Source organism: Sander vitreus, chromosome 23 (assembly GCF_031162955.1).
Source record: "Sander vitreus isolate 19-12246 chromosome 23, sanVit1, whole genome shotgun sequence".
NCBI classification, from domain to species: Eukaryota; Metazoa; Chordata; class Actinopteri; order Perciformes; family Percidae; genus Sander; species Sander vitreus.
In genome coordinates this window covers 1,745,001-1,757,991 of record NC_135877.1, presented here as the reverse complement: position 1 = coordinate 1,757,991, position 12,991 = coordinate 1,745,001, and the positions used below count along the sequence as shown (strand labels likewise).

The window sequence follows — 12,991 nt, the reverse complement described above, 5'->3', positions numbered from 1 at the left end:
GGAATTCTAAGTAATGACAACAAAACTGTCTCCGCATCCACATGATACAAGCCTTCCGTGACCACCCCCCCTCCTCCACGCAGTTGCTTGTAACCAAGGAGGACACGGAGGATTAAAAAAACATGATGGACTCTTCAGAAGAGGTCATTATCTTCACTCTAGTTTCTGCGCTGGAAAGTCTCCAGACGCCACAATCTTCTGAACTTAGTCATACTGAGAAACACAGAGAGAGTTGTGTGGAGCTGATAGTGTTAATTAGCTTTGTAGCAACTCATTTGGCAATGGCTTGAATGTAACGGACGTTCATTAATATCAAAAAGTACAGTACATCTTAATCCTCAATTAAACATCCTCTTTCACAATTTGCAGTCACGTGAAAGAAATAAAAGCAGAGAAAAGAGGAATATACAGAAAGAGGAACAGAGCTTTAGTGGTTGATGGATTTCTTTCACAGGAGGATAAAAGTCAGAGCTCAAAGCACGTAGTTCAGACCTCAGCTCCTCACACTCTTCAAGCTATGCCCACACACAGGTACTGTACCAATTCTTCTCCCTTACAACTACTTTTCCATTTTGCAATAATGCTATTTAAAAAGTTTGGTCAATGTGCAGCTATTTGTATCATTCATTTTGACTCATTTCTCTTCATTGATTTTGGATGTTTTAGCACAATTGTCGCTTCTCTGGTTGGGACCATTGCCATCGTGTCCCTAATGAAACCAGACTGGGTGGCTGGACGAGAAGATGAACAGGGATTACTTAAACTGTGTGTCACATCGAGGCAGAGAATGAAAGACCTCTCTCATCAAAATCTGACAACTGTTCCCTTAAATCTTCCCAACGACACAGAGTATTTGGACATTTCTCACAACTCCATCCAAAGACTGAGCGGAGCTCCGTTTTCTGGACTGTCCCGGCTCTGTTATCTGAAGGTGACTCACTGTGGCCTGCAGGACATCTCTCCCAGTGTGTTCACTCACACACCAGCACTCAAAGTTCTAAATATATCTTACAATGACTTAGCTCTCATCCCTGACATTTCATTGAAAATGCTGAAAATCCTTGATTTGGCCAACAATCTGTACACCAACTATAGTATTCCAGCGTCATTTCAGAAGCTAACGAATCTGGACGTGCTGTCACTGGGCAGCACGGCTGCTCCGTCAGTCAACTTCAATGACTTTGATCCATTGGTGAACGTTTCTCTGCATCATCTGGTTTTGGGAGCAGGAATTGGCTGGCAAAAGTATGACTCCGGAGCTCTTGCAAAACTGAAGTCCCTTCAAACTTTTTCACTTTTCGCATCTTTTTGTGGTAATTCCAGGATGTTCGAGAACGTCCTCGTGGACTTGAATGTGACAAGAGCAAAATTGTTGAGATTCATCACTCTATTTCCAGACAAGTGCAGTGTGACCGGCAAAATGTTTAACAACCTGAGAACAATGCCATTCATACGGATTCTCACCATAGAAAACACTTGGATAAACAGCTCCTTTATGGAGGGGTTTTTGAAGAACGTGTGGCTCTCCCACCTTTATGACTTGTCATTCGTCAACATCACTTATAATGAAGATACACCGGACGGGTTTCAGTTTCGCACCATTAATCACACAGTCAATCTTCGCTCAATTACCTTCAACGGTGTGCATCATTATCAATACAGATACCCCACAATCAACATGAGCTTAGAGGCCATCTCAAAGCTGACCTATTTGAAGTTCTCCAGGAGTGGAATGAACATTATACCCTGCAAACTCTTCTCTGTCCTGCCATCGCTGGAGACGCTGGATCTGTCAGATAACCTCTTAACGGATGCAGGCTTCTGGTGGTTCAAGTGTTCGCACACCTCCGTCTTCCCCAAACTCAGGAGACTGTTTTTAAGCAAGAATCGCTTCAGCAGTCTTTCCTTTATCTCTGAGCAGACACAACAGATGAAGACATTAGAGTCTCTGGACCTCAGCTTCAACTCCATCTACTTGGACCGGGACTGCTCTTGGCCTGCTCAGCTGACTGAACTCAGACTGGGAAACAACAACCTGGGCAACAGCGTCTTTAAATACCTGTCCTCACACTTTGAAAGCATCGACTTGTCAAAGACGGGAATAACAGCCGTAACGCAGAAGGATCTGTCTCGCTTTCCCAAGCTGACCCACCTCCAACTTAGCTTCAACAGCATCCAGGTTCTCCCTGCAGATCTCAGCGCCCCGGCGCTGCTCAGTTTCTACGTAGACCAGAATGCTATCACATCTGTAACCAGGGAGGTCTTAGCAGGACTTCCCAGACTTCAGACCCTCAAAGCTGGAAACAATCCATTCGTCTGCTCATGTGACTCTCATTGGTTCGTCACTACCCTGAACAAGTCCTTGCTCCCGGACTGGCCCTTAGATTATACATGCAGGACCCCGCCATCTTTTGCAGGCCTGTCACTCTCAGAGTACAAAACCAGCGAACTGTCATGTGAGATGTGGCTTCAAGCTGCAGTTGCTGTTCCTGTCATAATAATGATATCTGCAGCCATGTGTCTGCTTAACTATAAGTGCAACGGAGTGTGGTATATGAAGATGTTTTGGGTGTGGATCAGGGTGAAGAGGAGAGGCAGGAAACGCTCCCACATGTTGAAGAATCTTTCCTTTGGTTATCATGCATTCATCTCCTACAGTCATCAGGACTCTGACTGGGTGGGCAGCCAGCTGGTGCCCTCTCTGGAAGGTGCCAGGTTTTCACTCTGCATTCACGAGCGTGACTTCGTCCCTGGTGAGTGGATCATAGACAACATCATCAACTGTGTGGAGTCCAGCTACAAGACAGTGTTTGTCCTCTCCAAACACTTCGTCCAGAGCGAATGGTGCAACTACGAGCTCTTCTTTGCCCAGCACAGAGTCATCAGTGTCCAGCAGGACTCTTTGGTCTTCATATTACTGGAGCCCATTCCGACTGACTCTCTGCCCAAAAAGTTCCTGAGACTTAGAAGTTTACTGAGGCAGCAGACGTACCTGGAGTGGCCGAAGGATGAACGGAAGCAGCAGGTTTTCTGGGCAAGTCTTAAATCCATGCTGCACATGGCAGACAAATCGATGGTTCTGAAGGATGTGGCTTTGGCCATTTCAGATACAGCACCTCTAGTTACAGACTAAGTGTAAGAGCTCAAAGGATAGCTTCTCATTTGTTTGTTTTTTAAATCTATCTATAAAAAACACCCGCATGTAGACTCAAACAGTTTTTGGTTGCTGTAATTGTTACTCCTGTTTATACCGGTCCTGAAGACATCTCTTCCTGCAATACCAATGTGAATCAATTCCAAAGTTCAGCTGAGGCTAATACAAGGCTTCAGCAGTCTAATAACAATGTATCCTTTTAGTGTGAAAATGCCTCTTTGTGCTTTCACAGACTGTTTCCTTGCTGAGCTGTGGAAGACAAACACACACAGACACACACACACACACACACACACACACAGTTTGCTTTGCTTTGAAAGGGATCTCTCAGCATAGCAGCAGCCACTTGTGTATGCGTTACGTGCATTCTTTCCTTTGTATTTTTGTATCTTTATTTTTGAGTAGCTGTTGTTGTATTCTATCCTATTTATTATTTCTTGTATATTATGTAATGTGTGCTGTGTGTCTTATGTTTTTATTTTGCCGCAGTAGCACTGGCATTTCCCAATTTAGGATCAATAAAGTCTATTTCAACTAATCTAATGAACAGGAAGTACTGTGATTATGACAAACACTAACACTTTCACTGTGGCGTGTGAGTTTTGGGTTAATATAGACTTGAAAAATTATAACCACAAAATGGTCATCAGTCACAATGACAGTCTCTTAGAACACAATCTAACCAGGATCAATGACGATCGCACATACATTTACATAAAAAAACAATTTGTTTAACTTAACAAAAGAAGCTAAATAATTAAAAGTTGTCTAAACACCAAGCAGCTGCTCACGAACCTTGCCCAAATAAAATAGTCAGAAATGGTTAACATTAGCATAGAATAGAAAATATATTTATTGCCATTTGCACAGGTACAGGGCTGTACAGGTGCAGTGGAATTTGTGTGTTGCTCTTAGAGTCAGTTTTACAAAAAAAACATAAGAAGAAATACAATAGAAAAATAAATAATAATATTAAAAAATAATATATATATAAATAATGTAAAAGAACAATATAAAGACAAAACAGCTGTAAGATAAATAAAGTTAAAATTGTACGTACAGTGGATAAAAACTACTTGTGAATGTAGATATTATTGACATTCCTGAGATTGTTCACGTTGTTATTCCACACAGAAAACATTATGCACTAGAAACATACCTTGTACAACATTACATATTGTTATATTTACAGTAATATTGCAGATGTAAAATGTAGTTAAATATGCATCAGTCAGTTAGAGTTAAATGGTTACAGAAACGTTAGCCCTTGTGCTGTGCCGGGTTTTTTAAAAACATTTTTTTTTCAAAGTAAAAAAAAATAAGAAAATTGTAGCTTTTTTCGGGGCACCGCTAGTTTTACACTTCTTTTTTTTTTAAATTAATTGTCAATAAACCTCATTTATGTGAAATTGCATCTACATGTTGTGTTGAAAAAGCTGAAATCATTCATTATTTTGACTAATAGTTAAGATCAGGGGATGGTGATGGATAAGTTTAGTTTCAGGATAACAAACAACAAAACAAAAGTCAATGAAAGTGGTGAACATTTAACTTGTGAAGAGCATTTTATGGAACCATCCGTGTTATAGTTTTGGACAATTAGGTTGAAAGAAAACCCATATGTCTGATACAGAAACGTTGAAACGACAACAGGAGGGTTGAAAACATAATCAAACAGAAATATTCAGATTTCGGCAGCGTCAACTATTTCAATAATTCAAAATGTATTTTTTACCAGCAGACAAATATGTCATTTGTTCTGCTTCGTGGCCTTGTGTTTGTGTTCCCTGCTTAGAGGCTCTTTGAATTTAAGACACGGCAAATGTCTCCATCTACAGTTGGTAATGAGCCTCTACACCAGTGTTTCTCTTTGGAGTACTGCAGGGGGTACATGATGCATAATCATTCCTAAAATAATTGACTGTAATAAAGAATGAAATTAGTGATGGATTCTAAAGACTTGATTTGTAGGCTAACATTGAAGTGTTTTTCAGTTACGAGGTTGCTGTTCAACCTAAACAGGCCCAGCGCTGTATTATACCCAGTGGTGTAGTCTAATGTATTGCAGTGGGTATACTGTACTGTGGGTATACTGTACTATATATATATATATATATATATATATATGGGCCAGAATGGGAACTTGGGGGGGCGGCATATCATATTGGGGGGTCTGGGTTCCCTCCACCAGGGAAATTTTGAGCATCAAAGACTTCATTTCCTGCATTCTGATATACTTTTATGAACCAATTTACTGTGGAAATACCTTTATTTAGCCTATGCAAAGATACTGTAAAAAAACACAATACACACAGACAATTCTATGTCAAAAAATATAATGGAAAGTATGTTGTTGCGCGTCATTGGGCATTTTTAAGTGGGTATATAGAAATCCTGGAACTTTGTTTGATATAAGCTGAAGCTTCTGTATAAGGCACTTAAATTAATAAGATAAAGGTTTTTTTTAAGTTATAACTAATGTCTATTTAAATGTTAATACATAATTTAGTAGTATTGTACAGATCACTTAGCCTAGAAGTCATGTTTAAGAACAACTGTTTCCATAAATACATCCCAGACAGGGTTTTATTTCACAACTCAAACACGTTCTACTTATGCTATGAATGATATGTATTTACTCATTTATTTAGTAGGCCTATATCATTGACAAAGACATTAGGTAGCCTACAACGTACAAACTAGAGCAGGGGTCCTCAACGTTTTTTAAGCCAAGGACCCTTTAAAGCGTAACTCTCGCCAAAATACAACCTAGGGTCTTTTTGTAAATGTACCTGAGTCAAACTTTCGTTTAAAAGCATATTTAGGACGGAATCGCCACTTTTAAGATTTACCGTATTTTCGTTTTTGGGTCAAATGGCCTTTTGAATGGGAGAGCTAGGGGCACTTTTATGCTAGCCTCAAAATAGCTATTTTTAAAACACTAAGAAGGCTCGACACAACATGAGACTTTGCTCCAAGTATCACCAGGGGCTCTACACATGAACTCAGCATTGACAACATTATTTGTGTACCCAGAGTTTACTAAAAAGAAAGGTTTTAAGCAATTCACGTTAGCAGTTGTTGTTTACGCTATCCGCCATTTTCCCAGTCAAAAATAGGCGATCTCTGAATGCGAATGAACGGACTCCATAGGAGGAAATGTCATTCCTATATGAGGCTCCTTTTTCAACTACAAGGTCAATATTGTGTTTCACTAACGACAAAACAACGAATTATCCGTGCATTTATATGGAACTAAGCTTTTGGAGCTTTCCATCTTTACTCTCCTCCCTCGACTATGTTTGACTGGCTCGATAGACGGAGACCGGAAGAACAACAGCTAACGTGAGTTGTTCAAAACCTTTCTTTTTAGTAAACTCTGGGTACACAAACAATGTTGTCAATGCTTTCATTAAGGTGTAGAGTATGGAGTTAAATCAGGGCCAAATGTTTTGTTAATTTGAAAAAAATATATATAGTTGAAAAACTAAAGCTTGAGTTTTGGTCTAAAACTTGAAAAAAAATACCATGTATTCAAACTATAAATAAGTTTGAATAAAATTTAGATTCAATTCTGGAATTATTTTGAATAAATTATTAATTTTCATTTTTCACTTTTATATTTATTTTCAGTTCCACATTTCATGTTTTCAGATTCAAAACTTGTTTTTTTTTACGGCTTCAAATTTTTTTTTTCAGTTTCAGATCAGTTTTTTTCAGTTTCAGACTTTTGGCCCCGATTTTGCGTCCAACTCAGAGGGGCGTGGAATTATGAGTGACAGCCTAACAAAGAAGGCAGAAGACTCTCCTCAGTCATGTTGCGGCAGTCAGCATGGTGTCCGCTCCGCCAAGGCAACCCTGGCGCCAGCCATAGACAGTATATAAGAATGGACCAACAGATCCCCGTGTCTCTGGACGGAGACCAGTGAAGGCCATTAGAAGCATTTTCCCGGTGATGGCTGAGCGTTACTGAGCAGCCTCCAACTGAGCTTGAAGACGTAAATGTGACGTGAGCAACCTGTCTGAAAGTTGGAAGTCTTCTGGTAGCTGTGCCAAGAGAAATCTCAATCATTCCCAATCTAGCAGAGACGGAGAGCGTAGGTATATGTAAGGAGATAACATAGACACAGGCTCATTATTGATCACTAAAATGATAGTTAACATTAGTAATTACATTTACTAAAAAAAAATTAAAACAGCTAATGTGAGACGAAACTGCCTGCGAGCTTCTCCTGTACTATACAGTAATTCCTCTACTATGAGACAGTAAGTCTCGTGGTTATGACACAATTGTTAGCCTATTTTTACAAAAACGTCTGCTACGGAGCCATAACGTGAGCTACAAGGTAATGGAGCCTTTTATACATTGCTGTGTTTCTTTAGAAATAAATAATGGACAAATAGAGTCTTTAAACGCTTCAGATGTAAAGTTATTCTCTGTCAAAGTGGCGCAAAAATGAATGGCAGTCAATGGAATGCTAACGGGAGGGGATGGCTTATTAGCATCAAAATGGCGCCATAGGAGGTTCGCGGTCCGAGGAGAAGCTTACCCCCTTGGCGCCAGCACACAGGTAAGACATGTAAAAGATATTAGCATTTTTGAACAGATACTTTGGGACATTATCCCCGCAGTGGCATTTTTTGTCATTAACCCATAAAGGGAAAATAGGTGGACAGCTGGACAAAGCTGGAAATGAAGCATCGCTAGCACTAAAGTTAGCATTAACTAATGTTAGCTTCACACTAGCTGGTGTTTTTACACTAATTTCAGTGTCCAGCTCAAGTTTTTTGACTTTAACGTGTAGTGTCTTTGTTAACCTCTGTTTGTCAGAATGACCATAACTCGACAGTGGCTGCGATGCTTCATTTCCAGCTTTGTCCAGCTGTCCACCTATTTTCTCTTTATGGGTTAATGACAAAAAAATGCCACTGCGGGGATAATGTCCCAAAGTATCTATTCAAAAATGCTAATATCTTTCACATGTCTTACCTGTGTGCTGGCGCCAGGGTTGCCTTGGCGGAGCGGACGCCATGCTGACTGCCGAGTCAATACTGTGGTGTATACATTCAAAGTCGTACGTGGAAGTGGGAGAAGTCATTGTTCCTGCTGAACTGCACAATCTGGCACAGTTTATTGCTCTTATAGTGTAATTGGTACCACGTGTTGTCCAAAACTGTTTTTTAAATGGAACTTTGTTACTGGCATCAGTTTGTTTAGTAAAAATCACATGTATATGGTGGATAGAAAGCATTCAGTCATAGTTCTCGCAGTAACACAATTTCCTGAAGGCAACATGACTGAGGAGAGTCTTCTGCCATCTTTGTTAGGCTGTCACTCATAATACCACGCCCCTCTGAGTTGAAGCCACGCCCCCTACACAAAATCAGGGCCAAAAGTCTGAAACTGAAAAAAACTGATCTGAAACTGAAAAAAAAAGTTTTGAAGCCGTAAAAAAATAAGTTTTGAATCTAAAAACATGAAATGTGGAGCTGAAAACAAATATAAAAGTGAAAAATGAAAATTACTAATTTATTCTAAATAATTCCAGAATTTAATCTAAATTTTATTCAAACTGAAAGAAGAATTGGTACACTTATTTTTAGTTTGAATACATGGTTTTAATTTTCAAGTTTTAAACCAAAACTTAAACTTTTCAATTTCAAGCTTTAGTTTTTCAACTATATATATTTTTTTTCAAATTAACAAAACATTTGGCCCTGATTTAACTCCATAGTAGAGCCCCTGGTGATACTTGGAGCAAAGTCTCATGTTGTGTCGAGCCTTCTTAGTGTTTTAAAAATAGCTATTTTGAGGCTAGCATCAAAGTGCCCCTAGCTCTCCCATTCAAAAGGCCATTTGACCCAAAAACGAAAATACGGTAAATCTTAAAAGTGGCGATTCCGTCCTAAATATGCTTTTAAACGAGCGTTTGACTCGGGTACATTCACAAAAAGACCCTAGGTTGCATTTTGGCGAGAGTTACGCTTTAACTGAAAGAAAGACGGAGCGCTCCCTGCGCACGAACCCCCTACTATATTGTATAAAATGAAGTTACAAAAATGTACTGGGCCTACAATAACGTGTGGGCGGCCTAAAGCCTTTATACATGCCCTTTTTAGTGCATAGAATACTAAGCTATTACAATAGTAATTGCTGGCATGATTTTATAAATCATGTTTTAATGTTAAACATGTGGCACAGTGAATCCTTAGGATGAACTGTATCTGTGTAACATTCAAGTTATCTTATCATTTTATTATCAATCTTGTTTACACACTTCAAAAGCAATATTCTTTGCAGAGGATTGTAGCCTACTGATATTACAACAACAATTTTATAGTCGGTTTGGAGCATAGACAGTAAAATTGGAGATGCTTCGCTAGAAGAGACTATACTACAATACCCATAATTCCGTGCGTGTAACACCCAAGACGATTTGCGCCGACTCACTGAGTTGAATTCTAGTTGTTGCTACCCCTGTTCTCTCCTCCTTCCCGTGTTAGATGGTGGTTTTTGCTGCCAGCAGGTAGCCAGCACCTTTACAAGCTGACAGAAAGGCCGGTTGGCTCCGCGACAACCGCTAGTGACGGAAGCTTGCTGTAACCTTGTCCCACACAGGCATACTTCTCCCTCAACATCCTGGAGAGGAAGCTGCAATAACACATAGGCAGGGTGAGTATCCAAACAGTTGTCCCAATGAAGTCAATGCTATATACAGAGCTACGCACTGAATCATCATTTTCATCGGAAGACAGACGTGATGTAGTTCAGCCAAAGACTTGTGCTGCTGTCCAGCTACTGTTGGTCTGTTAGAGGCGCTGGCCGAGGCAGCTTCCCTCACGGTGGGCTGCTGCTTCAGTTATGTCAGGCTCTGCCGGCAGCGGAGGGCAGGCCGCGTAAACTCCTCTTCCTGACAGACTTTTGTAAGCAACAACTTATAAACAACACCCTAGTTTGAGAGGAAGTGCTGGCGTCTTTTGATAACAACAAATTACGCAGTGAGCGTTGTACTGTATTACACAGCAAGCCACAAGAAAACCCGTACAAGACAGACAGTGACGTTAGCTAGCAGCATTCCAGTCTGGCTCCCAAGCCGGTTAGCATAGCTGGTTAACTTATTAGCTGCTTAGCTTAGCTCGTCATCAGCACCGGCGGAGCCCCGCTTAAGTGTTAACGTTAGCTAGGCTACTTCACCCAGCACATGAATGACAACAAAGCTGCTGGTTCTAACCCTAAAACCAATAACGTTCACACTTTATTATAAATATGTGACCATGACAAGTGCGTTACTTGACTATTTATATATTAGCTAGTACGGCTTACAAACTTTGCGTTAACGTTGACGTAACGTTACCCCAAACTTGTTTGCCGTATTCAGTCGATTTCCACCGTTTCAGAGCCACTTTGACCATATATATTTATAGATATTTAGATAGATGGTCTTTATTGTCCACTGGGGAAATTAGTTTCCACAGTCTGTACAGGGCCTATCAAATATACATACATACATACATACATATACATACAATAAACCCAGACACCCTATAGTGCACAGTTCCCTCCAGTCTGTTCCACTGACACAGCATGCACAACATATAAATACCACACATAACAATCAGCGCTGGGGAGCTGGCTTTGCTGTTGGGGATAGGTTGGGAGTGGGAAGGCCAATATGATGGCAGTTAGGCTATGTTATATGTTGGTTCTGTCTTTTTCTGAGCATGCAGCCTGGAAAAGAAAAAAACAGTCTGGGACAGGTAATAAGATGTGATGTGATCAAAATCAGTAATTGATGATAATAGTTGGCTTGGAGTCTTGTTAATTGTTGTGCAAAGGTTAAACTTCCGGTGTCTTCCCAGAAACAAACACCACTGCTTCTAGAAGTCTTAAGTGAGGAAAGTTAAGATGCCAAAGGTTGTCAGGATGACTTCTGAAATGAGCAGACTGTTGTTGTCTGTGCGATGGTGCCAATAGTCTCCCCTGGGCTCAGGTCTGTGTTGACATCTGACGCTGTTCTCATTGGACTCATCCTCCTCCTTAACTGTCCACAAGCCAGCCCCAGAGACACACAGTGGCATCACAGGGCTGACGATGTGCCTTTTTAAACATCTTAATGTGTTCATTTCATTGTAATGCCCTTCAGTGACAGGGTTTTTTTACTGGCTCTGAATGGGCCTTTGGGCCACATTAATTATAAGTAATTGCATGTAAAGTAAGTTAAAAAGAAATTTTGAGCATCAAAGACTTAATTTCCTGCATTCTGCTACATTTCTAGGCACCAATTTATGGTGAAAATGTCTTTTATTTATGTCAAGAAAAACACACACAATTCTGTTGGCAGGTAACAATTAAAAATATAATGGAATATAATGCAGAAAGGGGGGCTTTCACATCCAGGACCTTGGCCCGGATCTGACTACACTTGACTCCAAAAATCATTTTTATGAACAAGGCATTATGGTAACTTTTATTCCAAGGCATGCTCCTAAGTTGAAACATTGACACCCAATTTCCACTGGATGCGTAACGGCTGCAGAACGTCGACGGAGTCATTAGGTTTCCATTAAAGTCAATGTGTGTATTTCCACTGACTGCAGAACGGCTGCGTTCCGACAGCGTCCCAGCTCCGACGGACGCCGGAGAGCTCCGCAGCATTTCAGCACACGGCAGGTAGCGCGGGACAGGAAGTTGAGCACAGAAACAAAATAAAAAATCTGGTTATTTTTCAAAATAAAATCCACCGTGCTCACGGCGGATCATATTTCCCTGCACTACTCCTTGAAAACACAGCTCAGAGTTGTTTCCCCTCTACTCCTCTGGAGGGAAACAAACTGGTGTTGGTTTTGTGGTTCTATTCTACGTGAATTCGCGAGATCTTGCGGGTCCTCGTGACTACAGCTGTCAGTCACGGCCGTAGCCGTGCCGCAAGAAATCTGGACCTGGAGGGTGTTGACGGACGGCGGAGCACGCAGCCGATCCGCAGCGGAGCCGGTCCGCAGACGTTCTGCATTCAGTGGAAATCCGGAGTGACTGCTATGACTGTTGTAGCTAATTTGTACAATAATGTAAAAGTGTTATGCAGATCAAACGTTATGAAGTGTAGTGTTTTCTGTTTTGAAATATATTCTATTACAGTACAGGGCTCAGCAGAGTCTCTCTGCAGCATGGACGCTGCCGCCTCTTAACTTTTGGCTTATCAGCGTCAGCTGCATGTGTAAAATATAGCAGCTGTGGATGAGACGGAGGCTGGCTGCTAAAAACCAGACGCTTTGGTGCTGGTGATTTTCCTTTGGCGCTGGCTTAAACCTCTTTGGTGGGCACCAAAACTTTCTCTATGCAGAAAACACCCTGAGTGATTAAAACAACTTGAGAGATGTTACTACCTTCCCCTTTTTGAAAGAGGAGTATTGCAAATTAGAGAAGACAAGATACTTTTGGGATGTTTCCACTAGCAGGAGGGACCATAGGCGGTCACTTTTGTAACACGCTAAATTTGCTGAGGATAGTGAGGCTACATTTTCTCCGTGCATTTGAAGCTGCACTGAAAACAAATATTTTGAAATTAACAATGGATCAATGTAGGGGCTGCACGGTCACAGACACAGTGGAGCATTGAGCAGCTAAAGAGCCAGACACCAAAAACACAGCTGATTTCTAATGCTATGAAACTGGGCCTAAATTTGTTGGTGTACAACTGGGAATCAAACTCAAACTCACTAGTCTTTCTTTAGTCTGTAGTATTGACAATTTTCAAATGTACCCAGCCTTGAGGCAGCTGTGCTTATGACGTAGCTATGATAGCATTATTACTGTAACTCTACACTAGGGATGCACCA

General features: G+C 40.8%; 2 protein-coding genes across 3 annotated transcripts in view; both read left to right on the top strand.

The window, feature by feature from the left end:
- Positions 1 to 464: 464 nt before the first annotated feature.
- On the top strand, positions 465 to 3,692 carry LOC144512329 (toll-like receptor 1). The gene is made up of 2 exons (XM_078243012.1): positions 465 to 531; positions 667 to 3,692. The coding sequence occupies exons 1-2, from the start codon at positions 518 to 520 to the stop codon at positions 3,131 to 3,133; spliced, it is 2,481 nt and encodes an 826-aa protein (XP_078099138.1). The 5' UTR covers positions 465 to 517; the 3' UTR covers positions 3,134 to 3,692.
- A 5,887-nt stretch (positions 3,693 to 9,579) lies between these two features.
- Positions 9,580 to 12,991, top strand: part of cnot4b (CCR4-NOT transcription complex, subunit 4b) — a 29,209-nt gene continuing 25,797 nt past the window's right edge. For both annotated transcript variants that reach the window (XM_078281433.1, XM_078281434.1), the window contains exon 1: positions 9,580 to 9,827. The gene's annotated coding sequence lies outside the window, so the exon portion shown is untranslated. The remainder of the gene's footprint in view (positions 9,828 to 12,991) is intronic.